Source organism: Neovison vison, chromosome 11 (assembly GCF_020171115.1).
Source record: "Neovison vison isolate M4711 chromosome 11, ASM_NN_V1, whole genome shotgun sequence".
Classification (NCBI taxonomy): Eukaryota; Metazoa; Chordata; class Mammalia; order Carnivora; family Mustelidae; genus Neogale; species Neogale vison.
Window position 1 is genome coordinate 3,189,502 of NC_058101.1, and position 26,086 is coordinate 3,215,587.

Consider the following 26,086-nt stretch of genomic DNA (forward strand, 5'->3'; position numbering starts at 1 on the left):
GAGTGTTCTATGGATGGAGAAAAGCCAGCGATGTGTCCCAGTGTGTGGTGGTGTGGTTGCTATGTTTCCCCTTCCCTTCTCTTCTTGACTATACTACCCTTTCCCTTCCCTTTTATCTCTTCTTTCTCCTGCTCAGGCACAGAAATTGGAAAGATACTAACAGAATGGAATGTGTTAGTTTATGGATTAAAAAAAATAAGTCAGTGTGTTTTTGCCTCTCTCTCTCTCCCTTTCTCTCTGTCTCTCCAATCAATGTAATTATGATGTAAAAAAGAATTGATTATAGATTTTAGCCCACTGATTCTCAACCAAATAATCAGAAGTTTAATATCCCATTAAATTTGTTTCAATTCTGCCTCTTTCCAAAGGGTATTGGAAGCTGCAGCGAACATCACAACATTGCAGAAAGATAATAGCATAGAAAAGTCAAAATCTTGGAAAAGAGGATGTAGCAATATGATAACCATAGGAACTTAGCGGAATTCTGTGAATGAGTAAGAAATTAACTGTGGGCTTCCCAACAGTTACAGCAAGAAACAGTTGACATATTTGTAGTTAGCAGAAAGGAGGAAGTGTGTAGTGATTACTCAGGGATGACGAGAACCTTCTGCCACGGACCTTAGAGGGGATGTTATGTGTTATGATAGCAGCACCCTTGACTACAGCTGCACAACAAATACCAAAGTGGTTTCAGTATCACAATCCCTGTAGCAGGAGACATAACGTGAAAACCAAACGTGGTGAGGTTGATCTAAGATGTTGTTGAATTTGAGCTTTATAGCGTGCAGTGTTCCTTTGTTTTTATCATCCCCCACTTTTTTCTTTTTTTTTTTAGAGCTTTCTTAGAGTTGCAGTTTAAATGAATCAGTTCTCTTTTTAACCTACCACACCATTTTGTTTTCACCGCTCCCCGATTAGCTGTTTGCTAACCGACAAATTTAGAACTTATTTTCAGTTGCTTGGCATCTTTCGAAGGCCTGAGATCTGCTTTGTCCTGTTTTGGCTTTTGTTTTGCCCTAACATGACACTGGTTGGTGGAGGCTGACAGACTGTAGTTCCACTGAAAGGGGATAAGACCAGGGCTCATGTGTGTTGGTGTTAGTGACCGTTGGCAAGAACACTTTGCCTCCAACGACCGTGTAATGATGGAATTCTGTGCTACTTAGAATATTATGGTGTCAGGTATGGTTATGGGTAGAAAAGCCAGGGGTACTCTTCTTCTTCCGGCGAAATAAGCTAGCTGAGTCCTGCCTTCCAGAAAGATTCTGCATTCCATGCAGGGCAAGTTCTTGTAGCCTCGAGTCCTCTGCTGGTGTCCTCTGGTTCTTAGAAGTAATTAAAGGGTGAGGTGAATCTGAACTGAATGGAGAAGTCGTTTTTTACCATGTTACCATGCAAAATCTGTTTGGGTAAACTTGAATTTCAGTTGTCTTTTTCCTTTCCCTTTTGGCAGCAAACATTAATGCTTGAGGACACACCGCCACTCATTTTTTGGAGATACCGAATATTTGGTTTTGGTCTGCATACAGACAGAATCAGTTTCAAGTTGTGTCTGTAGCTACTAAACCTAAATTTTTAGATAAAATAGGCTTATAAAGTAGGTAATTTACTCCATCATCTGTGAAATTTTGAATCTTTTTCCTATGGTAGATTGAAAAATTTATTGAACACTACTTTGTAAAGGGCATTTTAATTAGTAAGTGAGAGTAGGAAGATACATTATAAATGGTAGACCTAGCGATCGTCCACTGTAAACTTCCAGTCTAGTTGAGAAGTGAAAACATTACATGAAGTTAAGTTAAATTAAGTACCTTATTTTAAAGTAGAAAATTTTTGAGAGACAAAGTTATTTATTGTGTAGTAGAAGTTGATGGTGGATATGTTTGGGGTACCTTAAGAAAAGAGTATCATGAAGTTAATGATAGGTTCCCAGTAGGCTGATTTTAAACCAAGTATTAAAAGAGACAATCAATGTAGCTCGGTAGAGATTACTGAATCAGGAAGGAAGAGGATTAGGATCATATTTTGAAACTTATCTTATGTTTTTGGGAAACTCCTTGAGATGGAAAACTTGTCTGATAATAATTTTCATTACAACATCAACACACAATCACTAAGTTACTTTTAAAAACATGAGTGTAGCTCTGGTGAGTGACTCATATATTTCAAATATTCAAAATACAGTATTGCAGCATGATAAAACTTTTTTTTACTATTTTTGACATACGTTTGAATAGTGTATGATATATGTTATATGCATATAATTTTAATAGTTTATATGTGTATATATATATCCTTTTATGTATGACTCTAGTAAGTTACTTTTTATAATTTTTCATCTATCATTCTTAATTGTGTGGTTACTTTTTATGTTTTATTTAAAGCACTATATTTCAGTTTACATTGCGGGGACTTTTTTATTTAAAAAGGTGTTTTTCCGGGGGCACCTGGGTGGCTCAGTCACTCGAGTGTCTGACTACTTATTTTTTTAAAGATTTTATTATCTATCAATCCCAGGAGCCTGGGATCATGACCTGAGCTGAAGGCAAATGCTTAAAGACTGAGCCACCCAGGGGCCCCAAGAGTGTGGGGACATCATCATAGGGTAGTGGGATAGAGCCCCTTGTTGGACTCCGTATGCAGTGAGCGTGAAGCCCGCTTGAGTCCTCTCTGTCTCTCTCTCTGCCTCTCCCCCAGCTGGCAAGCGCTCTCCCTCTCACACACACACAAAGAGACTTTGCTTCTTTATAAAAACTAAAATTCTGAAAACAATATATTAAGATCTCTCTTCTGATCCTTTAAATTCAAAAATTTAAAACAAAATTTTGAGTTTATTTTGGATTGTTTTTGCCACATTGTTGTATTTATCTCTTATGATTCTTAGGGTTTCTCTATTTTTCAAGGGGTCTTTGGAACCTGTATTGAAAAACCCTGAAAAATTGATCTTCTCTTACTTAATACACACAAAATAGCTTTTAACAATGTATTCATGCTTAGACATACTGACTGCATTGGGATATTAATTAGTCACGATGAAAAGATTATTCTATAGTTGTTTTTTTTTTTTTTTCATCTTTTTCCTTCATATTGCCTCTTTCAAGAGCCCATTACCATCCATTTCTCCGCCCATCCACCCATTTATCCTTTCCTTTGCTGATCAGGTAGGTGCTAAGTACTTACAGTATTCAAAAGAGTGAGTTAGTGTCTAGAAGGGTGAGAGGTGCTACAAGTGTGTCTAGATTCTGAGACACACGACTCTGGGAAACAGGTAGAAACTGTGAATTTCTGTAAGTAAGGGTTGCGTAAGGTGCCTCAGAAATTTACAAACAAAGAAATTTCCAGCTTGTAGGGTAGTGGGTAAGTGTTTCAGAAATGCTTTTTCACTTAAGCTGACCTATACAATCCTCGTTTGTTTTGGATGAAAGAAAATGTTTTACTCCTTAGCCTTTAGTCAAACAAATATAATAGAAGGTACCTGTTCTCAGCTCAAAAATGCCTAGAATAGACCTAGATTTTTCAAGATATTTCACATTGTCAGTGCTTTTATTTTTTTGTAGTTAAAATATGAATGCTATTAAATACTTATTAAATAGCAAAAAGTATGAGAAGTTATGTCCTCAAAGCCCGTGTTCTTTCCTCTTACTGAAGGAATCTTGATTGTAATATTGCCATGTTTTTTGATAAGTGCTTATTGTGATCTTTGCTCATTTTTCTTTTGTTTAATTTTAAATTTTTCAGAAGCAAAATCAGTAAAGGCTTGGAGGATTTAAAAGATGTTAGACCAGTAGGAGAGACATATATCCATGAAGGACTAAAGCTAGTAAGTTCTTCACATTTCTGAGTACGGGAGAGAATGTTTTCTTATTCTGTAATGCAATAAACTCTAACTTTCTGGTCAAACTCTAAGACCTCATTACATGTTTATCTTTAAAAAATTAAAAAAAAATTTAAATGCTTTCAGTTGTTCTGAGGATGAGACTGATTGTGGTGGTGAGAAAAATTTGGATGGCATTTTGCTTTTTAAGGAATTTTTCATTTTCTGTGTGGTTATTTTCAGACTAGTCAATCAAAGCTTAAAATGTATATCCTTTAGACCCAATACGAACTACTCTATAATGTGAATCTATGCATATTTCAAATAAAATAGTTAACACAGAATACCCTGTTTTAAAAGCCAGTCTGTAATACTTTGCTTTTGTCAGACTCATAAATTCAGCTTGATGGAACATGCTGGTTAAAAGTTAAGATTAAATTGTTAGTTGGATAATTATTCTTCATTTTCAGGCAAATGAACAAATTCAGAAAGCAGGAGGCTTACAAACCTCCAGTATCATAATTGCACTGACAGACGGAAAGTTGGACGGTCTGGTGCCGTCATACGCAGAGAAAGAGGTGAGTATCGAAGTGAAACCGTGCTTCAAACCCTGCTGTGCTGTGCTCTGTGTCTGCGCGTCTACAGCCTGATGTTTGAGTAAGACTGACCGCCCTGCGCTGCTCTCTCTCCCCTCTAGGCCAAGATATCCAGGTCATTTGGGGCTAGAGTTTACTGTGTTGGTGTTCTTGACTTTGAACAGGCGCAGGTGAGTGCGGCAGGCCTGCAGACTTCAGTCTAAATGACGGCGTTGTCCTCAGAATCTTTTCGCCCATGGCTTTCTGTGGCCCTAATTGCTTGCTAACCATTTTCTGCGGAGTGATTTTGAATTCTGCATCAATAGTGTCTGGTTTTGATCGGTTTCATTACTAAAAATGAAACTCTAAAGTTTCTTGAATATTCATTTGGTTTAAAGGAACTAATATTATAGAACACACATTTGGATTAAAATATTACGAATACTCCTTGAACTCAACTGACAAGATTATTATGACAGTCGTATTTAGGTGTTTTAGTTTGATTGAATACTTGACTCTTAGGAGTGCAAGCACTTGGGAAAACTGTTTAGAGGAAATCTTTAATATTTTCATTCCCAAACCCTGATTTTTTCATTAAGTTTTGAAGGTGTGTGTATGTGTGTGTGTGTGTGTGTGTGTGTGTGTGTATCTCCCCCCCACAACCCCCCGCCCCACTCACCACATGATTTTACATTTTAATTTTTGGTTAAATATGACTAAGATTCCTATGTCTCTTGACATTTACAGCTGATAGAGCTGTGCACTCCTTAGAGATTCAAACTTGAGACCAGTGTGAAGGGCCTGTGGGAGATTCATTTCATTGTAATATATTTGCAGTAACACTAGTGCATCTCCTTCAGTCGGAACAGGCTGCCCTGGTGAATTAATCCTGTAGTATAGTTTTTCAGATGAACATAACTGAAACACAATGGCGTGTATAAAATGTATATGTCTCAACTACCTTTTAATTAAATGTTACTGCTTTTTCTAAAGCTGGAAAGAATTGCCGATTCCAATGATCAAGTTTTCCCTGTGAAAGGTGGATTTCAAGCCCTTAAAGGAATAATTAATTCTGTGAGTATTTTTCTGGGAGTAAGAAAGGCTTATGACCTTAGGTACATTTTACAACGTAAGACGTAATCTTTGTATCCGTTCAGATGGTCGTTGTCTTGAAGAAAGAGAGTAAGAAGGACATTTGTTTGGTTTTGAGAACATGGCAGCCTTGACCCTGAAGATGTGGATTATGTTTGTGTTCCTTGTCGGTGTGAAGGCTTGTAGGTTGAACTCTGAGCCTGGGTGTGAGATTTCAAGTTGAAGATCTTCAAGGACAGTCTTAGACCTTCGTGCCCTTTGAGGGTGGAGTTCCTCACCGTCTGCATCTCTAGCAAGTTTTATAGGCTTTGTAGAAGAAGCGTAAAATAAAAATCTGGGTCGGAAGGTGTGATATGTGTCCCTCCAAAACATGGGGTTTCTTAGCTCTCAGGCGGGCCCCGTGCAGCGGCGGCTGAGTATTTGAGCTGCCGTTGTTGGTTCCGTTCTAAGGATTCCTAGTTTCGCCGGAGCTGGTGGTGTTTCTGTTTGGAATCTAGCGGCACAGTCTCTGGTGACAGTGAGTCAGGACCCCCTGTAGAGGGGAGGGGAGGTGGGATGATGACAGGCAAAGCAAAGCTCCTTGGCTTCCACAGCTCAGGTTTATGTCTCCTTTTACTGCCTTTTGCTAGAAGCACTAGGAACAGTTGCTATTAAGTATTTATGATATTTTGGTAAACACCATCCTAAAACGGAAGTGAATGATAGATATTCGCTAAGCCGAAGCTTTTCCTCTCACCTTTAGGTATTTACTGAAGGGGAAAAAAAAACCAACCAAAAAAAAAAAACAAACAAACCCCAAAACAGTAAGTCTCAGGGTCTTTGGATGTTTGGTTCTGGTGTTGAAAATTTCTCTTGAAAGAGCATGTTTTTCAGAAACCAAGGAAGATCGATTGCTGTAGGTTTTTTTCACCCTAATTCATGGAACTTTTCAAAGAAGAAAATATGATTTGGTTTGATTGCATATCAGTACATCTAGGGGACAGGCCGAATGTAAATGCAGGACAGAGATTTTATTATTTTAGGAGCTTGATTATGTCTAGTCTTTAGAAAAAATTTAATTTAGAAAAAAATTTAATTATGTCTAGTATTTAGAAAAAACTGCAGATAAAAAAATAGGAAATATTTGGATTCATATTCATGTGGATTTATATTTGAATTCAAGGTAAATACTCTGTAGCTGTGATTTGTTTTAAAATATAGGAAAGTGGGTGGACAATGCAAAAGAGAACATAATTTGATCCTGTAAATAAACAAATCTGTGGGTTGTATTTTAAACTTTTAAATAGGATTTCATTGTGCTGGGGAATTTGTGGTTATTTTTATAATTATAGTGGGAAGGAGAGAAGACCTCGCTGGGTTATTCCCTTTGGAATTTTTTTTTCCCCCTTCTGTGTAAAAGGTTCAATTCAAAATCCTTGGTGACTAATTAGTTTTTAAAACTCTGTGGGCTGTGACTACATATTTCTCCTTCAAGGAATTCGTAGTTGACTACCAGAGGAGATAAAGTTGTTTTGCTACATTTATTTGTTAAGTTTCCTCTATTTTATTTGTATTAGGGAAACTTGAGATGGAATTTCTAACTACAGCCTTTCTGGCCTGACATTCTCGATGGACTTTAGCTTGAGTAAGTTATGTTGAAAGACTTGGCAGGCAATCAGAAAGATTTGTGTCATTTCAGCCACAGATTGCATGCAAAGCCTCTTGCCTTTCATTTGCTGGGGCCTGTGGTGTAGTGTTCATTCTCATTCAGTCAAACTTCAGCTGTTTTGTCAAAACAAGGAGGAGTGAATTATCCTTGGGGAAGCCAGCCTCTGGGGGACCGGGGCAGCAGTCACATGGCAGAGCGGAATGGGGTCCATACAACCAAAGTTGATCCCACGCGTGGTTGCGATTTTGATCGACACGAGGATCGTGGGATTTTTGCTCACTTGGTTGAAGTTTAAGGCAATTCAAGCACTTTATGCCTTTTCAAGGCAGGGATTGCTGCATCTTTGGTAATATACAAAAGCTATAATTCTGCCTGGAATTTGAATTGCACTTTATACTTACAAAGTACCATCTTATTTTCAAAAATTATATTTGGCACTTAAAACAAATATCCTGCATCTATTTCAGGGTAAGGGCAGAGAGTAGAGACTATCCCTTTTTTCTTTATGATTTACCAGACTAGTGGATAAAATTGTACTGTGGAATAGATTTTTGCAAAGCTAAGCAAATGTAAAGAATCAGAAAATTTAAGAAAAATTCAGATGTCTGGTACTTTGAAGGCAAGGTATTAGCTAAATTGGGAGATGATTTATTTATTTATTTATTTATTTATTTTTGCTGGTAGTTATTCATATACATCAGGCCTTATTGTCAATTAATTAATTTCTTTGAGAAATTTAATTAATTTAAAATTAAATTAATTTAAAATTAATTTAAAAATTCAATTTTAAATTAATTGAGAAGAAATGTAAGCTGATTTTCATGTTTTCTTTGTCCTTCCTCTCTTGCCCATCCAAATCCAGAGACCTACATGGTCTGGTCCCCTTGCTGTAAATCACATTTTGTTAAGTCATGGTTTGTTCAAAATCAGCTTCTTAATCAGCCAAGATAGGAGTTTCATTTTGGAGCCTTCTTTCATTGTAGTTAAAAAAAAAAAAAGAAAAGAAACACTGTCGTGGTCCTTTCTCTTATAACTTCAAAAGTGAGTGACTGTTTTTCAGAGTCCATAGTCTCTCTATGGACTCTGAAAAACAGTCTGAGGGGTTTGAAGTGGCGGGGGGGGGGGTGGGAGGTTGGGGTACCAGGTGGTGGGTATTATAGAGGGCACGGCTTGCATGGAGCACTGGGTGTGGTGAAAAAATAATGAATAATGTTTTTCTGAAAATAAATAAATTGGAAAAAAAAGTGAGTGACTGGAGAAGGCTTTGTTATGAACAGTTTGCGTATTAACAATTTAATACCTTCTCTAAAACCTATTTGACTCAGAAAATCATTTGCATGTTTTATTTTGATTTAGAATGAAATAGATCATTTCAAAATTTTAGCTTTTTATCCAGGCAAACATGATATCTAATAGTTTTCAGAATATTGGTTTAATCGCCAATCTTAATTAGGAATGGGAAAGTTTAAAATTCATTATTAGCTCAAGTCGGTGCTGGTGAAAACTTTCCTCTTTCACACCTTGCTTCCCCCCATTATCTGAGTTACCCTTTCATCCAATCATTTATTGAGCTCTAACCTTGCCTAGGGTACTGTGTTAAGCTTGGAAGAGGGCCATGAACAAGACAAATTCTCTGTTCTAAAGGAGCTTGAAAATAATGCTGACTTGAGGCTTGGAATGTGGTAGCCCCTGCAAGAATCACAGAATGTGAGGGTAAGGACGAGGTGGGAAAGTTCATTGGGTCACTCCGGCTGATAGAGAGGAATCCTGTCTTGTAGTTTACATGAAGATGCCAATGTGGCGTCCATAGTCTCTCGGGGTTCTATGGACTCCGGGAAACAAACGGAGGGTTTTGAGGGGTTGGTGGTGGCTGACCCATGCGTCAGCCTGGCGGTGGGTATTAAGGAGGGCACGGATTGCATGGAGCACCGGGTATTACATGCAAACAATGACTCTTGGAACACGACATCAGAAGCTAATGATGTACTGTATGGTGACTAACATAACAATAAAAAAATTTAAAAAAATTTTTAAAAAATGGCAAAAGTTGATAGAAGGATGGGATAAGTTGGGATATATGAAGTCCTGGGAGACTTCTGGTGGTGGAGTTTCAACTGTGCTCTGACAGGTGGAGTAAATTAGAAGCAAGGAGTCCAGAACTTCAAAGGAGCCTGGGCTGAGGGGCAGGGGCATGGGAGGGAGGATGGCCTGGGTTATGGGGGAATAGTGAGGGACAAATGTTGAAAGGCAGGCTGGATCCAGATTATGGAAAAATCTCAAATGTTGGAGTGGGGAGTCAGCCCTTGTTTCGTGAGTAATTGGAGAAGATGAAAGAGCAGCTTCCGGGTGAGATTTGTAAGCTGAGAAAGTTTAGAAAGAATAGCCTTGCGGTAATGTGTAGGGTAGTTCGGAAGACAGAAAGGTGTATTATGAGCCTCTTGCACGAGTTTGTACCTGGTAGAGTGAAGCCACTATGACGTTGGGGACAAGACCCGAGTGTGAGTTCCAGCCTGGCCGCGGCCTAGCTATGTGACGTTTGGTACTTTCTATCATGTAATGTCTCTGGTTTTAAAATTCTCGTCAAGTTGAACAGGGACAATTCTATTTCGTTGGGTTGTTTTGTGAATTAAATGAGATAATGATTAAGAAAGGTCTGACTCAGAAGGGTGGGACTTGCAAACATTTGGTAGGAAGCTTGGAAGGTCAGGAAGTTGGGACCATGTAGGATGGGGTTACTGAGGTTTCTGTAGGGCAGTCCATGGAGAGAGATGGCTGGAATTCTAAAAAATCAACGGCTTAGGACTAAAAGGACATGGCCTTGATAGGTCAGAGGATCAGATCTACCAAGTGGGTCATAACTACAAGGACTTCTAGATGGTGTAGCTAACCAAAAATCAAATAGTTGGCCCTGCCCTGGTTCCAAATCCTCAGGCTTTGGGGCTAGGGCCCAGCCAGCAACTGGGAAAGGAGATTCCCATGACAAAAACTGAGCTCCAGTTCTTGTTGGGGAACCCATAAGCTGGTTAGTGATTCAGAGTAGAAACCTAGTTGTTCAGGGGGAAACAGCATCTCCCATGGACCATAGTTCCTTAGGGCATATTTTAGGTACTGAGATTCTAGGTCTGTCCCAGTTAAACTAGGTCAAGAACCATGAGGAACACACGGCCTGGTCAGAAGGCTGTCAGGAACAGGGAGGGGCCGAACCTCTAGGGGTTCAGCTTTTCTCTTGCTGAGCCAGCTCCGACGGCTCTGGAAACTATTAGTGGCTGTTGTTATTGCTGTGATGGCAGTGAAACTGAAAACAAGAAGATGAATTCAGGAGACCTTAGAAAGTTCCTAGAACCTGAGAGACCACTAGATATAGGTTGAAAAGGACGGAGAAGGGAGTCAGATGTAACTTGGACATTTTGCCCCCCCGACAACTCTGAATAAGGGGAAGCAGGGGAGGTGAAGGCTGTGTTTGCAGAGGGGCCCGGAATGCTGGAGGACCCGGTGGAACAGGGCAGAAGGGCAGAGGGAGAAGTGGACCTGGACCTGGGGAGTCCCCTCGGGGCATGTCCCTCAGGGATGGGGCAATCCAGGGCAGTGTGCAAGTCAGAAAACTTGAGAACTGACTCATTGTTCCGCCTCTTGTGTTTTCTCCCCTCCTGTTGCCCACAAACCCAAGGATATAATTCTTCTCTTTTCCACTTTAGGTTATCTTTAATATCTTAGAATGTTAAACAGTTACTTTTGGTTTCTTGGAAAGGTGGTTGCAAGACTTTTCTTTGAAAAGGAAGTTTTATTTGAACTAGTCAGGCTGACACGTGAGGGGCACATGGTTCACCGTTTCATTAGGTGGTATTCAAGATGAAACAGAACCACAGACTGGTGCATAACACGGAAAGAATAAAAATAAAAATACTCCATGAAAAACCTCCCTCCCTCTTTTTTTCCCCCCTAAAAACAAGACCTTGGTATGTTATACTCTTTGCAATTATTTCTACAATTGTTTTTTGATAGATCACCTCAGAATGTATTAAGCAGGGGAGACAAATCCATTGTGAAACTGGTTTTATAAATAACCCTGATCCAGAAGAATTAAGAACACTATATCCTAGGTGATGGCAGCTAATGCCCAAGTTCCTACGTTCCTAATGGGGATGTAGAGGAGCATAAACATAAATAGGAAGGGAGTGATCCCTCCTACGTGAAGGAAATTTAAATCAGACTGAAATAGATGATTCATAAAGAGAAAAAAGTGCAACATGTATTTCAAAAAATAACTTCATTCGTAGTGCCAAAAAGGTAAGCTACAGCTGAACTTCGCACCGAATTGTTTGTAGCAGTAATGTCTGTCGTTTTTGAAACGTTTCTAAGTAAGGTGTCTACATTATGTTTTAACGAAATGAGAAGACCCTGCAAAATCATTTTCTTTACACGCAAATACTTTTCACGGAGAGGTGCCTAATGAACAATCTGATAAGACCTCACTTTTAAGTGATTTTAGCAGGTTCTGCTACGAATGTTGACTGTTTAGTTGTGGAAATCTTTATTTATAAAATCATGGTGTGATAAAAAAATCTGAAATCTGAGCTAACGATAAAGATATAGTCACAGGAAAAAAAACCCAAACTGGTAGGACTTATTTGAAATTGGAAATCAGTTTCTAGGACTCTTTAAAGGAAGACTGGCTATAATATGAGGCTCACTATAAATCAGCTTCTTCTGGGCTTCTGTTTATCCAAGGATCATTAGTACCGAATGTAGATAAAGTGTCTCATTATAGCGTCTTCGCGTCAGTGTGGGAAGGTTGAGGCTGCCGTTCCTCCTCCTGTTTGCCTACTGTCTCATGTAGCTTTAGGTAAGTAGTAATTGCTTACTTCATGTATATCAGTGAATGAATAAATAAAATTTGCATTTTGAAAATATTTTCATGTTTTTATAATATGGTTATGGTGTATTTAAGCATTTAAAAAACTTTTTTTTTTAAAGATTTTATTTATTTATTGGACAGAGATCACAAGTAGGCAGAGAGGCAGGCAGAGAGAGAGAGGGGGAAGCAGGCTCCCTGCTGAGCAGAGAGCCCGATGCGGGACTCGATCCCAGGACCCCGGGATCATGACCTGAGCCAAAGGCAGAGGCTTTAACCCACTGAGCCCTCCCCCCACCCCCGGGCACTGCCCGTATCCCCCTTTTTTCCCCAGAGAATACTTTACTTTGAATTGACTTATGATTCCATATAACTTTGATTTCATCTTCTTATTTATATTCCTCTGTACTATGACTAGGGCTTCAAAAACCAAGTTCATACTAGCTTAAGAGGAAAAAAAAACCTTACTGTCTTATATAACTGGGTGGTCCAGAGGGAGGAAATTGCCTCAAGTGTAATTGAGTCGGGAGAATCAACCCAAGTTCTTATGATCTGTCTTCATCAGTTTTATTTGTCTCCTTCTTTCCTTGTTCAAAGGCATGTCAGATGAAGGTAATTGCCTGAGATTTCAGGCTTTGGGGCCAGTTGGCTTTGCAAAGAGAGAGCTGTCCTTTTGGGGCATCCATATACTATCTCCCAGACAAGGATTCTGAGTGACTCAGTTGAGTCACTCAGTTGAGTTGAGTTAAGTGCTCCTTCCCGTCACATATTTAAACCAGCCAGAGTACTGCAGACGTCTACGCAGTGACGAGAGGTAGGCAGCGAGGCGGAGAGGAGAAAGCGTCATGATCCGCAGCCTCACTAAGGATCACATGCAGTGCAGAACGGTTTCCTCAGTACGCGGGCAACACTGTTCCTACACCCGTAAGGATGGAAAGTGTTCTCGGTAGGAAAAACATTCAATAGCTGTTATAGTCCATTATATTCAAATACCTTTAACATGTTTTTGCCATATAGTCTAACAAGGCACTTTATTCCTTCCAAATTCCAAAAAGCTAAAACTTAAAAATAAAAAATAAAATAAATAAAAATAAAAAATTTGTTTTAAGCTACTCGTTTTAGGTACTGAAATTTTATAATCTTATCTTGATGTCCTTAGTCCAGTGCTCTATTTGCATTTCCATGATAATTTTACTTAATAATAACATTCTTCTTTTTTTTTATTAGATTGGAGCTGTAGTTAGGAAAATCAAATCTACTTTTAATAAAGACAGCTTTGTGACATTGTGAGAAAACTAAACTGGTACCATTGGGTTATATAGCCAAAATTAAGTGCCAGATGTTTATTTCTTAACACCAATCTGTTTGGGCTACAAAAGATGACCTTTAGAGGCTCACCTGTTCTTGAAAGCAAATTCAGTCAAGTAGAAGGACATTGATAAGGAGCATAAAATGGTTAAGAGTTATGGCTTAAATGTACCACCAGTAAAAATTATAATGGATAAATGCATGATTTCTCAGCTACATCTTATTTTTCCCCAAATATAATAATTCCCAATTTATTTGGAAACTTTTTTTTTTTTTAAACTGTGTTTAAGATGCTTTTCTGGGGTTGGGTTACACATATTGACATGGTACCCTTGACTTTACTGAGTTCATTGTTTTTAGACATAGGTATTTGATTGTAAAGCTAGTAGAAGAGCTGGTAAATCTTTGTTTTTCTGTCCTTGTGGCATAGGGAAATATTTTATTTGCCACTCTGGATATTGAAAAATTAAATAGAACAAAGACAGACTTAGAATACTCAAAAGATAGATTTCACATTTCAGTTAATAAAACAAGAGAGTGAGCAAACAGGACTAACATGAAATACTGCGTGTAGCAGAGTGAAAAACACTGGGATTCAATTTCTTCAGATTCTAAAACAAAAAAAGGTGGAGACAGATTTTCAAATCTCAATCCATTTTTTGGCTGATTTCTATGTTGTAGTGAAAAAGGAAGACCTGCTAATATGATTTGTTATGAAAATTCAGTTGTGAAATGCAGAGAAACTTCAACGTCATTTGAGGTTATTGTGTCAATTCCTGATATGGGCATATTTTAACCAAGAGTATCATCAGAGTTATTCATCTGTTATGTTTGGAGCTGAAAAGAGTAAAAGGCAATGATTATAACTCACATTCTTCCTTAGATTTCTTAGAGTAAAAGTTTGTTTAAAAATTTCTCACTAGTGCTTACACAACTCGCTTTCTGGCCAAGGAGGAGAGAAAACCATTTTTAGTAATGGGCCAGGGCAGAGCATGCTGTATCGAGTGGCTGGTATTTTGAAGCTCCAAACAGTTTTTTAAAAATGAACTCATCCAAAACACGTGCTTACAAATAATCTTTTAAAAGATTTTATTATTTTAAAATAATCTCTATACCGGGAGTGGGACTCCAACCCTCAATGCTGAGATCAGCGTCACATGCTCGGTGGACTGAGCCCCTTGATCACAATTTACAATCGTTTTTCATTGATGTCGGACCTAAAGAAAAATACATTGGATAGGGGTGTTTGGCAGCCAGAGAGAAAATAAAGATCATCTGAATATTGAAAGCTAAAAAGGAAACAAGAGAAGATTGTGAAAACATCCTTACATTCGTTTTAGCTGCATATTTTACCCGTATGTACGGCTAATTACAAAGGCTTCATTTTGTCGGGACCGTAGGAATAATGCTGTTCAGTGATTTCTCCTTATGAGATATAAACTTGGAATCCTCCGTATTAAGATGAACTCCTATAGTGCTTAAAGCTGCTCAGTGAGTAAGGTAAAAAACTCGTTTTTTAAGATTTATTATTATCCTTGCTGATATTTTTTGACATATTATATGTCATGGAAATTAGCAGTTTCTATCTGTTAAGGACATACCCAGGGTGCTTGTAAATTATCTATAATGTTCTATTGTAGATGATGTTATATACCCAAAGTTGGTGTTTGAAATTTATTACTACAATGAACTTTTAAAATTTTTAATAAAGTTGAAGAAAACGTTATAGATGTCTAGATAGTATATTGAATTTAAGTGTAATGAAATAATCTATTTTTGGGGAAAATCTTTAATATTTAGAACTGACTTTTACACATGAGATCACAAAGGAAACCAGTTAATGGAATTTAATTTTTTTTCTTTTTTCACATATCCTGATTAGAATTAACCATTTAAGATACCTTTATATTAAGTTCATGTATCTTTTCATGTTGTTTTTATCGTTTCTTAATTTTTTCCCCCAATTTGGCTCATTGCCTTATCAGTGCCACGATTATCAAAATTTATACAATGCAAAATAAGCCTTCTTTTCACTGTGTGTGACGGGAGGTGTGATTTGATTCATTCAAGTAGCGCCTAATTAAGCTCTGTATTTTTTTTTAATGCTTAACTGTTCAGTATTACACACCTCATATATTTGTCTTATAGTCAAAATGCTCATGCTTTTTATTAGAAAGTTTTACATTTACTTTTCAATTAATTCAATAAACATTAATTGAGCAGCTATTTTTAATATATTGTGTTATCTACCTTTTATATTAGGTTGGGTTTGAATATGTGGTATTATCATTCATTAAAAAAGGGTTTACCTAGTTTCTTCTGGAATGGGCTGTATTCTATTTTCCAAATATAATAGCCTTTCTGGAGCCATTTAGAAATTGGAAAAAGTACAGATTTTAAAATTTGTTTTTGTTTATATAAGTTGTGGAAAAAAAATTTTTTTTAAGCTGATCGTTTGATCTTCAAATCATAAAACCTAGATATGTTTCCAACATTCGACATCAACTTCAAAGACACTGCGTGTCCCAAGTCATATGCTGCCTTTGTTTCCCCATCTAACTAATTCCCTGCTGAGTTTTTGTTTGTTTGTTTTTGGGTTTTTTTTTTTTAAAGATTTTATTATTTATTGGACAGACAGAGATCACAAGGAGGCAGAGAGGCAGCAGGGAGTGGGGGGAAGCAGGCTCCCCGCTGAGCAGAGAACCTGATGAGGGGCTCGATCCCAGGATGCTGGGATCATGACCTGAGCCATCCAGCGCCCCCATGCGGACTTTTTATCTTGGGTGTCTCTCAACCACAGTTTTTCACGAATTAATTCCATTTTATCTTAAATGCCTGAAGAAAAAGTCCACAACTATGTACAAATATGCATTTTTTTTTCAGGCCATAATATGGCTTTTACTACTTCCATGTCCCATATCTGTTATTCTAACTCGTGTACATTATGTAAACATGTTGAGGAACTTACAAGCTCTCCGATCAGTATATGGTTTCATATATCTCTTAAAATATCTCAGAAAGAAGAAATCGAATATGGTGCTATCTGGTTATTTCTGCTGTAGATGGCTCCTTGATGATACTGCCACTTTTCCTGATTTTTATTCAGTAGTTATAAAGACCTGTTTGTAACTTGATAGGGAAGCAAGACGCGTTGCTTTGTAACCAAGAGGGTATTTAAGAGTTGTGTCTGACTCCGCGGTGGTTCTCACATCTTCCTGGGAGCACTGCGGGTTCCCGCTCCAGAGTGCACGGCTGCTACCTGCCACTTTGTGTGTAAATTTGGCCCAGAGTGAGATCCTGCAAACTGACCAGAGCGTTAGATGTAGGCTCACTCGGAATTAATTTGAAGCTGCCTGGAGTACTCGGAGCGAAACGCCATTCTGATACTTCGTTCTAGTCACCCTGCAGAGAAGGGACAGTGACAATGGGACTTACTTTGATCTTCTGCCAAATCTCCGTGATCTGAGAGACGCCAGCAGGCACAAGGTCAGGGCTGACTCCTAAGGCTGCATCTGGTCTTCCTGCTAAGCAAAAACGAACCCAGAGGGAGGCACAAATAATCATGCTTCTTCTATCCCCCTCCCTTGCCAAATAGAGAAATTCCATGAAATTAGTATTTGTGGTGTACACCGAACTAACCAGAGTATTTGGATGATCAGAATTGCACAAATTGTGAATTAAAATTGGGCACACCAGATAGAAGCGACAGAAAACAATTCCAATTTGTAGGGGTGAATGCTATTGTTGCTCTTGTAGTTTTATCCCAAACAACTGGGAAGAGGGGTAATATTTGCTCAGATTTATTATCGTAATATGGTGCAGACTTTTTATCACATGTTTAAAAGGAAGCGTTCAAGACAAACACACATCATTTTTTTTAAGGTATTTATTTATTGGAGGGAGAGAGAAAGTGTGTGTGCGAGTGTGCACTCGCGTGTGTGCTGGTGTGCATAGGAGAGGAGCGTGGCGTGGGGGTGTAGAGAAAGGGAAAGGGAGAGAATCCCAAGCCGACTCAGCGCTGAGCACAGGGTCTACACGGGGGGCTCGATCCCACAACACGGAGATCACAAGCTGAGTGGAAACCAAGAGCCTGAGGCTTAACCGACTGAGGCACCCAGGCGCCCCAAGACAAATACATGTGAACAGTCCTGAATGTTTTATTAAGGAGACAGGACAGTGACTGTGATTATAGAGATTGAATATATAAAACTGTCTTCTAGGCATTAAATTCACAGTTTGCGACAACATGTTGGGGTTTAGAATTTTTATATAAAGTACTAGAATTTAGAATTCTAGTGCGTGGTCTTTTAACTTCTTTTCCATTCTTTTTTTTTTTCTTTTAAAGATTTTATCCATCCATTTAGCAGATGGAGAGATCCCAAGTAGGCAGAGAGGCAGGCAGAGAGAGAGAGGAGGAAGCAGGCTCCCCGCGGAGCAGAGAGCCCGATGTGGGCCTCGATCCCAGGACCCTGGGATCATGGCCTGAGCCAGAGGCAGAGGCTTTAACCCACTGAGCCACCCGGCGCCCCAACTTCTTTTCCACTCTTGATTCGTACTGGCTTATAAACACAAGTGTTGCCAGTGGTCTTGTGTTTACCGACAGCTGCTCTGCCGGGACCGGCGTCTCCTGGAGTTCACACCTTCATCCTCCACCAGCCCGGGCCCTGTGGGTGCAACCGTACGTTAAGTTTTCAGAGACGCCATGGTTCACAAATAGCATAAGAGGGAAAGAAAGCAAGGGAAGAACAGCAAAGGAGCAGACCTCCCTCTGGTAGGCATGGAAGCCCACCTTGTTCTCCAGTGTACGCATCCCATTTAAAAAAAAAAATAATAAGATTTTTAAAAAAAATTTATTTGACAAAGAAAGAGAGAATGATTCAAGCAGCGGGGAGGGGCAGGCAGAGGCAGAGGGAAAAGCAGGCTCCTTGCTGAGCAAGGAACCCGATGCGGGGCTCCATCCCAGGACCCCGGGATCATGATCTAAGCCGAAGGCAGACACCTAGCTGACTGAGCTACCCAGGCACACCTGGGCACCCCATTCTAGAAAACATTTTCCCTCATGCTGCTTGCATTTCTTGCGTGACTGAATAGTTGTGCTGCCAGAATTTCCATGCATAGGGATTTTCGTGGTCTAAAAACGCTCTCTTAAGGGTATAACCCTGTTAGGTGGTTTGAAGAGTCATCATTTCATATATTTGCACTCATATATTAGTATGAAATCAGTTCATGAGATGAGAACAGCTACATTGAGATGGAATATTTTGGGCAGTAGAAAATCTGGATAATGATTGTGTTTAAAAAAGGGGTGTCTGTGTGTCTAGCAACCTAGGTGAGACAATGAGCAAGGGGGAGAGAAAGACTAACTTATTTCTGTATAAAAAATTCACCTGAAGTCTGTTCCTTGTCCAGAAAAAATGGAGAAAAACAAAAGAAAATGAAACAAAACCCCCCCAACCTTCTGCCTTCTGGCTCCGAATATCCTTTCTGTTCCTAGGACTCAGGCAAGTTCTGGAAATGTATGAAACCTAAATGTCTTTAAATGCCATTGACATCATTGCTTTTATGAAATTAAAAAATGTGTTAAGATAACAAATTGATTTTCTAAACACAGTTTGATTTTCTTTTTCCAAGTGCTTGCTGTGCCCCCAAATCAGAGTTGGGACCTTCTGTTGTTCTAGTATAGCCTCTCTTGTCTTTTAGGTTCTAGATTACTCTGAGAAGTGAAGAGTACAAGTGTTTTATCTGTGCAAAACAAATTTGAGGTAGAAAACAATAGTAAAATAAGATAATAGAGGAAAAATTAATCAAAACAAAGAGGGCCCTAAGCATTTGCATATCCTATATGTTACTAATTCATAAGATGATCTAAAATGTTGACTTACTTAAATCGGTGGAATTGAAATTTTTTTTCGAAGTAGGCTTCACACCCAGCATGGAGCCCAATGCAGGAATTGAACTCACAGCCCTGAGATCAAGACCTGAGCGGAGACCAAGAGTCAGATACTTGACCCACTGAGCCACCCAGGTGCTTTGGAACTGGGAATTTTAAAACAAATATATAAAACCCCCAATAAATGTAGGCGAAAGCTTAGTGACCTACTTTTGAAGATAAGAAATAAGATAGATTGTGGAATGTTTTGATAGTATAAAAGGAATGTGGGAAAAACAAGCAGATAAATTTTCAGTAGTTTGTTAGGTATTAGACTTTATGATGGCTAGACTGTCTGTCACAGGCCTGGAGGGTAGCAGAGTGCACTGGTCAGAACAGGCTTTACAGTCAAACTGAAGAGATCTGGCTGGGCTATTTAAAAACTAGTCATTCTTATTTAAAAAATTAAAATTAAAAACACCTCTCTAAAACCTCAGTTTTCTCATTTATAAAGTGGGGATTAAAAATAGTATGTATTTCATAAGATTGAGAGGATTAACTGAAGAAATTCGGCTAACGTGCTTAGCACAGTTCCTGAAACATAGTAATTTCCCCCAAATGATAATAATTATTACCGTTGTTAGAAGTTCTTTTGCATTTATTTTATTTTATTTTTTTAAATATTTTATTTATTTACTTGACAGAGAGAGATTACAAGTAGGCAGAGAGACAGAGAGAGAGAGAGGAGGAAGCAGGCTCCCTGCGGAGCAGGCAGAGGCTCAACCCACTGAGTCACCCAGGCGCCCCAGTTCTTTTGCATTTTTGACTCCTGATATTTGTACTAAATTTAGGAAGTTTGACTTTTAGTAAATTTGGCTTTTGTTATCCCTGTTAATATTTGAGGACTTAAAAATAGGGATTAAGTAATAATGTACCGTTATTTTCATTTGTAATTACTCCTTAACACTGATACTACTTTTTGAGTGAACAGATGCTTAGGTAGTATACTTCTTTTTCATGGTGAGCATCAAGTTCTTTGCCAATTTATATATATATGTGTGTGTGTGTGTGTGTGTGTGTGTGTGTGTATACTTCAAAATCTCAAATGATGCAATTTTGCATCTAGTGTGTGCATGGCTTAAAGTGCCTAGTTTTATTAATAGCATTTGGCTTGTCTTTAAATTTCGTCTATGGTGCTATTAGCTCTCTCTGATGTCAACCAAGGCCGACCTTTAGTGGAAACTATTTTCCGTTTCTATTGAGATATAATGAAGACAGATGGCAACACATATTTGAAGAAACATCCTTACAAGATGCTGTGTTGTACAATGATGGAAAAGCAGAGTATGAAAGATAATGCGTCAGTTTTTGTAGATGGGGCACCTGATCCAATGTTCAATCAATCAATAACAGATTTAATTTAGTAAAAATCAACTAGAGTGTTTAAAATATTTGTCCTCTCTGTCAGTTGCCATTTGGTGATGGTAATTTTAGTATAATAGACCTATTTTGGTATCTTTAGCATTTGACTTGTGTACAGTGGCTTGTATGGAGAATAGATTATAAACTGTTTCATGTTTATGGAACTGATTGTTTAAATACTTTAATGATGGGAAACTGTCTGCATACAGACTTTGAATTATTTTGACTTCTAGTTATTTTCCTAATATAGGGACTCTAGATGGCAAACTCTAGATGGAAAAACCAAATTTAGGATGTATTTTCTTTTTTAAAAAAGCACACACTTTCTTTTCTCTCTTCCTTCCCCACCACATTCTCTTTCCCTCTCTTTGTTTTTCATCTGGAAGTGGTTTGGGTGAACTTTGTGAAATTATGAGTTTCTGGATTTCCGGCAGTCACAATTTATTGGAGGGCTAGATGCTTTTTCACATAAATTAACTTTATTCTGCCTGATCTTTGTCACAATATGGTTGTTGACTTGCTTACTAGATAGATATTTTTAATATTCTCAATAATTCATGTAATCTGTATTCCCTAAGCATGTATTGGTTGTGCTGTGCATACAGAACAATGTACTGGTCCCAAGAGGATTATAACACAGTGTGATACTCTCTTTTTATACCAAAGAGTTTGTCTTCTAATCGAGGAGGTGATACATATATCCAACTAATTGAACATCAGGTCCAAAGAAATTAAAAAAAAAATCACCACAAACTTCAGAGAAGGGCAGGTAATGTCCTGTGGGGGATTCAGCCGGATTCCTGCACACGGTGCTGCCACTTTATGACTCGTGGTCTACTCTGCCAGCCTTTCAATGAATGTGCTCCTCGAGTCACTTTTCCATTCAGTAATATCATATCTTTAAAGTTCATTTTATTGGGGCACCTGGGTGGCTCAGTGGGTTAAAGCCTCTGCCTTCAGCTCGGGTCATGATCCCAGGGTCCTGGGGTCCGGTCCCGCACCGGGCTCTCTGCTCAGCGGGGAGTCTGCTTCCTCCTCTCTCTGCCTGCCTCTCTGCCTACTTGTGATCTCTGTCAAATAAATAAGTAAAATCTTTTTTTTAAGTTCATAATTAATGTACATGTATTCTGAGGTATAAATGTATATTACATAATTTCTTGCAATATATAACCGATCTTTAGTTATTCTTAGTTTCTGCTTAATGTAACTTGATTTCTTTATTCTCAGAGTTGAATAGAAAATAAATTCCTAAATGATTTTGAACCTTTATTTTAAAATGAAATTACCTTACGGGGACTGGCTTCAGAAATGTATAGCAAGAGTCATTAAAGGGGTTTACTCTCCAGTCTTCAGGAGAGTGCCACAATATCTGATCATTTGATCTTGCTGTTGGAAATATCACTTTATTTTTGGATTCTTACTGTTTGTTTGTTTATATTTAGAGAGTGGCGGCGGGATGGGGGGAGAGAATCTCAAGTAGATTCATACCCAGAATGGAGCCCAGTGTGGGGCTCGATCTCACCACCCTGAGATCAAGACCTGAGGCAATCATGAGTGGAATGCTTTACCCACTGAGTCACCCAGGCACCCCTGGAACTATCATTTTAAAACTATTCAGTGAATTACATCAAATTAAAAGAGGAAGTCAAGATACACACATGTGTCTTAAATATTTTGAGATCTGATTTATTTATGGTCAATATTGCTAGGAGAGAGAAAACCAGCATAATTTTAGAAAGTCTCAGTGGTCATTCTGGGTTACATCTTCTTGGCCTGGAAAATCTTGTAATTTCTCCATGTACCTTATTCTAAGGAATCTTTAAAAAACAGCTGCGATTTCCAATGGATTCAAACTTTAAACCTTTCATAGTTTCTCTTGATGCTTGAAACATTTTTCAATAATGGCCCTAGAGGTGTGCCTAAAATAACAAATAAAGAAATTGTGACCTGAAAGACGTTCCTTCACGGGATCTGTTTTAAAATAAATTCCTTCAGACTTACTGGCACGTCAAATAGATGGGGAGGCTTTGTGTTTCCCTTTGACCCTTCGATTTGCACAGCTCCTGTTCTTGAATCTCAGATTGGCCAGAGCCAAAGCTAGAATGCTACATTTTGGTTCGTTGGAACTTTTTTAGCTCCATATTCCTTTAGCAAAACTTTTCTGTTCTGTTCCCCTCTGACTCTTGTTACCTGTATGGTGTTAAAATATTGGGATTCTTCCCCTCCACGAGGTGTGTCAGTGTTTGACAGTGGTCCTCAGCTCTTTGCCCAATTCTTAATTGAAGTGTGGTACATTCTCCCGAGAGGAGTATTGATTATAGGAGATAAAATAGCAGACCAAGAGGAGGTCTTTGGGCAATGGAAAACCTTTGGGTGACTGTGGAATCCTTCTCTGGTCATTTCCTGAGTTTAAACAGACCTCCTTCAGAATTTCTCAGACATAAAATTTTACTCTATTTGTTTCCCAATCACTTAACCTTCAATTGCTTTGCAAAAAGTGGATCTACTGGCGAAGGGATCTTAAAAAGTACAAGTGATCCCCCCCCCTTCTCCGTGATGTCTCTTCAGCGAAGAAATTCCCAGCTGGGTTTTACAGTCTGACAATTTATCCTTTTGTTATTCCAGAAAGCACGGAAAGTGTTTCTGCTTCCTTCCTTCCTGCTCCAGCTCTGAGCGGGAGAGGCTGGAGCCCACTGTCCGTCATCCGTCTTCAGCTCTGTCGAGAAAGGAATGTCTCCCAGGATCATCTGGAATTTGTCTGAATTTGATAATGTAGAGCAGAGCGGTTCCAAAAATAAAGACGGGCTTGTTGTGTCCATTAGGAGCCGCTTATTGCATCACTGTTGTTTTTCACTTGGAGCCTTGGGCCTTGTATGGTGGTTTCTGTTTCTCGGAACAAGCTAAGAAGAGCCATTCTGTTCCTGCGCTCTGGGAAATGCTGGAGTGCGGAGTCTGTGTTTTTGGGGGTCATACTTGGCTCATATGTACAGGGAGCCTGTGTCCCGCAGCTGTAACGTTTGGTGCATATAAGGGGGATTGTCATCTGTGGGAATTGAGGCTGAGACATCGAATAGAAATGCCACAGCCAAAGAAACGTTTATTTATTGATACTCTATTGAACCTCTTAATAAAAAACATGTTAAATTAGCATAATTGAGCAGGAAGACTGATGTGCTCTCTTGTTTTTGCCCGACAGGGAAAGTCAGCCTAGATTTTATGGCAACCGAGAAAGTGTAGTTGTCTTTGTGTTCAAGGCTCCCAGAAGTGGAGGTTAACGTCTGCTTTATCTGTGCTTATCTGAATTTACTCTAGTCAGATAAGGATTCCTACAGAACAGTCTTGGAATGTATACTGAAGGACAGACAGAAATTTTCTCAGGGCTTGAGAGCGGTGTCTATGATGGTAGATTTTCTCTGCCATCTATTGAAGTTAAGGGGAAGACTTTAAGATCATTAGCAATCTTATAATTCACTTTGCATGTTAGAAATTAATTCTCTACGTTGGTCTTCTTTTCTCCTTTTAAGATACTTGACCGGTCATGCACTGAAATCCTGGAATTGCGGCCCTCAAGTGTCTGTGTGGGGGGTAAGTGGTTAGAATTTAAAATACCATGTAAGAAATTGTATTTTTTCCCCCTCTTTAAATTATATGATTTAAAACTCATGTTGGAAAGAGAATAACAAAATTAACTTTTTTGGCATCCTTTTCTGTAAGAATTTTTAAATAATTCCTTGAAATATTTCTATTTTAAATTCAAATTTTTTAAGATTGGAGTGTTATTTTAAATAATGAACATATTGTGTGACAGGCTTTTAGAATTTTCTGTATATTTAGTTCATGTTTGAGACCTTTCCTATGACAAGTAAAATAAAATATGAGATTTTTTTTCTTTTATCTGGTTGTACAAACAGTCTTGTATCTGTGGACTCTGAGCTGCGTGCTTTGGTGACCCGGCCAAAGCGCGGCTCCCACCGGCTCAGGGCACGCACGGGAGTGATGGACGGATGGGCGATGGCAGGAGGAAGCAGGAGGCTTCATTAGCCGGCGTGGAACAAACCCTGGTTTTAGCACTCCCAAGCCATCCTTACCCAGGGAGAACGTGATACTCTCTGGCCTATTCTGTTTCTTCTTCAAGGCTGACTTGGAGTTCCTTTTAATTTAGAAAGGAAGAGTGTTGGGCCTAGTGGAAGAGGAAATGTGCTGTGTAATCTCCCATGGAGCCTCCCAACCGCTGGAGACGCTCTTAAGTTCTGCATCTTGTCGACTCCCTGTTTAACGGTCGTTGGGATGTTGAGGAGGAGTAGCGCATTGGACCATCCCAGAGCGTCCCCCGCCTTCATGATTTTACCTGCTCTTCCTAACAACAGTTCCACAGTTTTTTCTTTCCTTTTTTTTTTAAGATTTTTGTTTATTTATTTGACAGACACAGCGAGAGAGGGAACACAAGCAGGGGGAGTGGGAGAGGGAGAAGCAGGCTTGCCGCTGAGCAGGGAGCCTGATTCTGGGCTCGATCCCAGGACCCTGGGATCATGACCCGAGCCAAAGGCAGATGCTTAACGACGGAGCCACCCAGGTGCCCCTCGACAGTTTCCTAACCCCTGGCCCAGGATGACGAACTTGCATCAGGAGTTGCCCTAGCTGACTCTGTCCGTCTGACTCGAAAGCCCTCTTCTTTTTGCTGAGTCACATCTTAAGTTTTACCTGCACTTTTTAAGTGAAATTCCTTTTATAATATACTTAATGAACAGTGGCATAGCAGTATTTTCTTCCTCAGTAAATTACTGTGTGCATGTCAGACTGTGGTGGAAGGAGGTCATCCGAGAAGACTGAGAGGTAGTCACTGTTGAAGTAGTTCACATGCATCTTACAGCTAAACAGCAGACAGTTAAATGCCGATCAAGATATTTGATCAGTTAACTTGTGTTTCTGGCACTTTATTTTACTGACATTTAGTGACAGCTGCTCCTATATGAGTCCTGAGCAGTAAGCTGAATAAACTTTCTTTAGTGACTGGCCGTAGATCGTTAATAGTCCAAAAGGCATGACCTTTGGTGAGTTATAAATTTGTATGCAACAGAATGAAACCGGTTAGTAATGTCAGGAAACCGTGAAAGAACTCCATATGGGCTGTCAGATTAAAGAAAATACAACACACGGCAGTTCTAAGAAACGGAGAGCATGAATAAGTAATTCTCTCTACATTCCCATACCTTAATACCCTAGAGTAGAGAAAAACAAAGAAGTTTCTTTCCCGCTGATACTTTCCTAACCACAGAATTTGGGGAAGTTTTCCTTCTTTTCTTTTCTATGCTTTTCTTTCTCTCTTTCTCTCTCCCCCCTCCTCTTCCTCCCTCCCTCCCTCCCTTCTTTCTTTCTTTTTCTGGGTACAGAGAAGATGAGGTCAGGGGAAGTTTCTGTGCTATGTGGGAATATCTGTCAGGCTTCAATTCTTATATCCTGGTTACTATGGGAAAACACTTTGTTTAAAAAATGAAATAATGCCTTC

At 39.0% G+C, this 26,086-nt stretch overlaps 1 protein-coding gene across 1 annotated transcript in view; it reads left to right on the forward strand.

Annotated features, from left to right (window-relative positions):
• Positions 1–26,086, forward strand: part of ANTXR2 (ANTXR cell adhesion molecule 2) — a 146,844-nt gene that overhangs the window by 14,078 nt on the left and 106,680 nt on the right. The window contains exons 4-8 of the mRNA XM_044225894.1: positions 3,739–3,820; positions 4,285–4,392; positions 4,512–4,580; positions 5,383–5,463; positions 24,105–24,165. Coding sequence (XP_044081829.1) covers positions 3,739–3,820; positions 4,285–4,392; positions 4,512–4,580; positions 5,383–5,463; positions 24,105–24,165 — 401 coding nt within the window. The remainder of the gene's footprint in view (positions 1–3,738; positions 3,821–4,284; positions 4,393–4,511; positions 4,581–5,382; positions 5,464–24,104; positions 24,166–26,086) is intronic.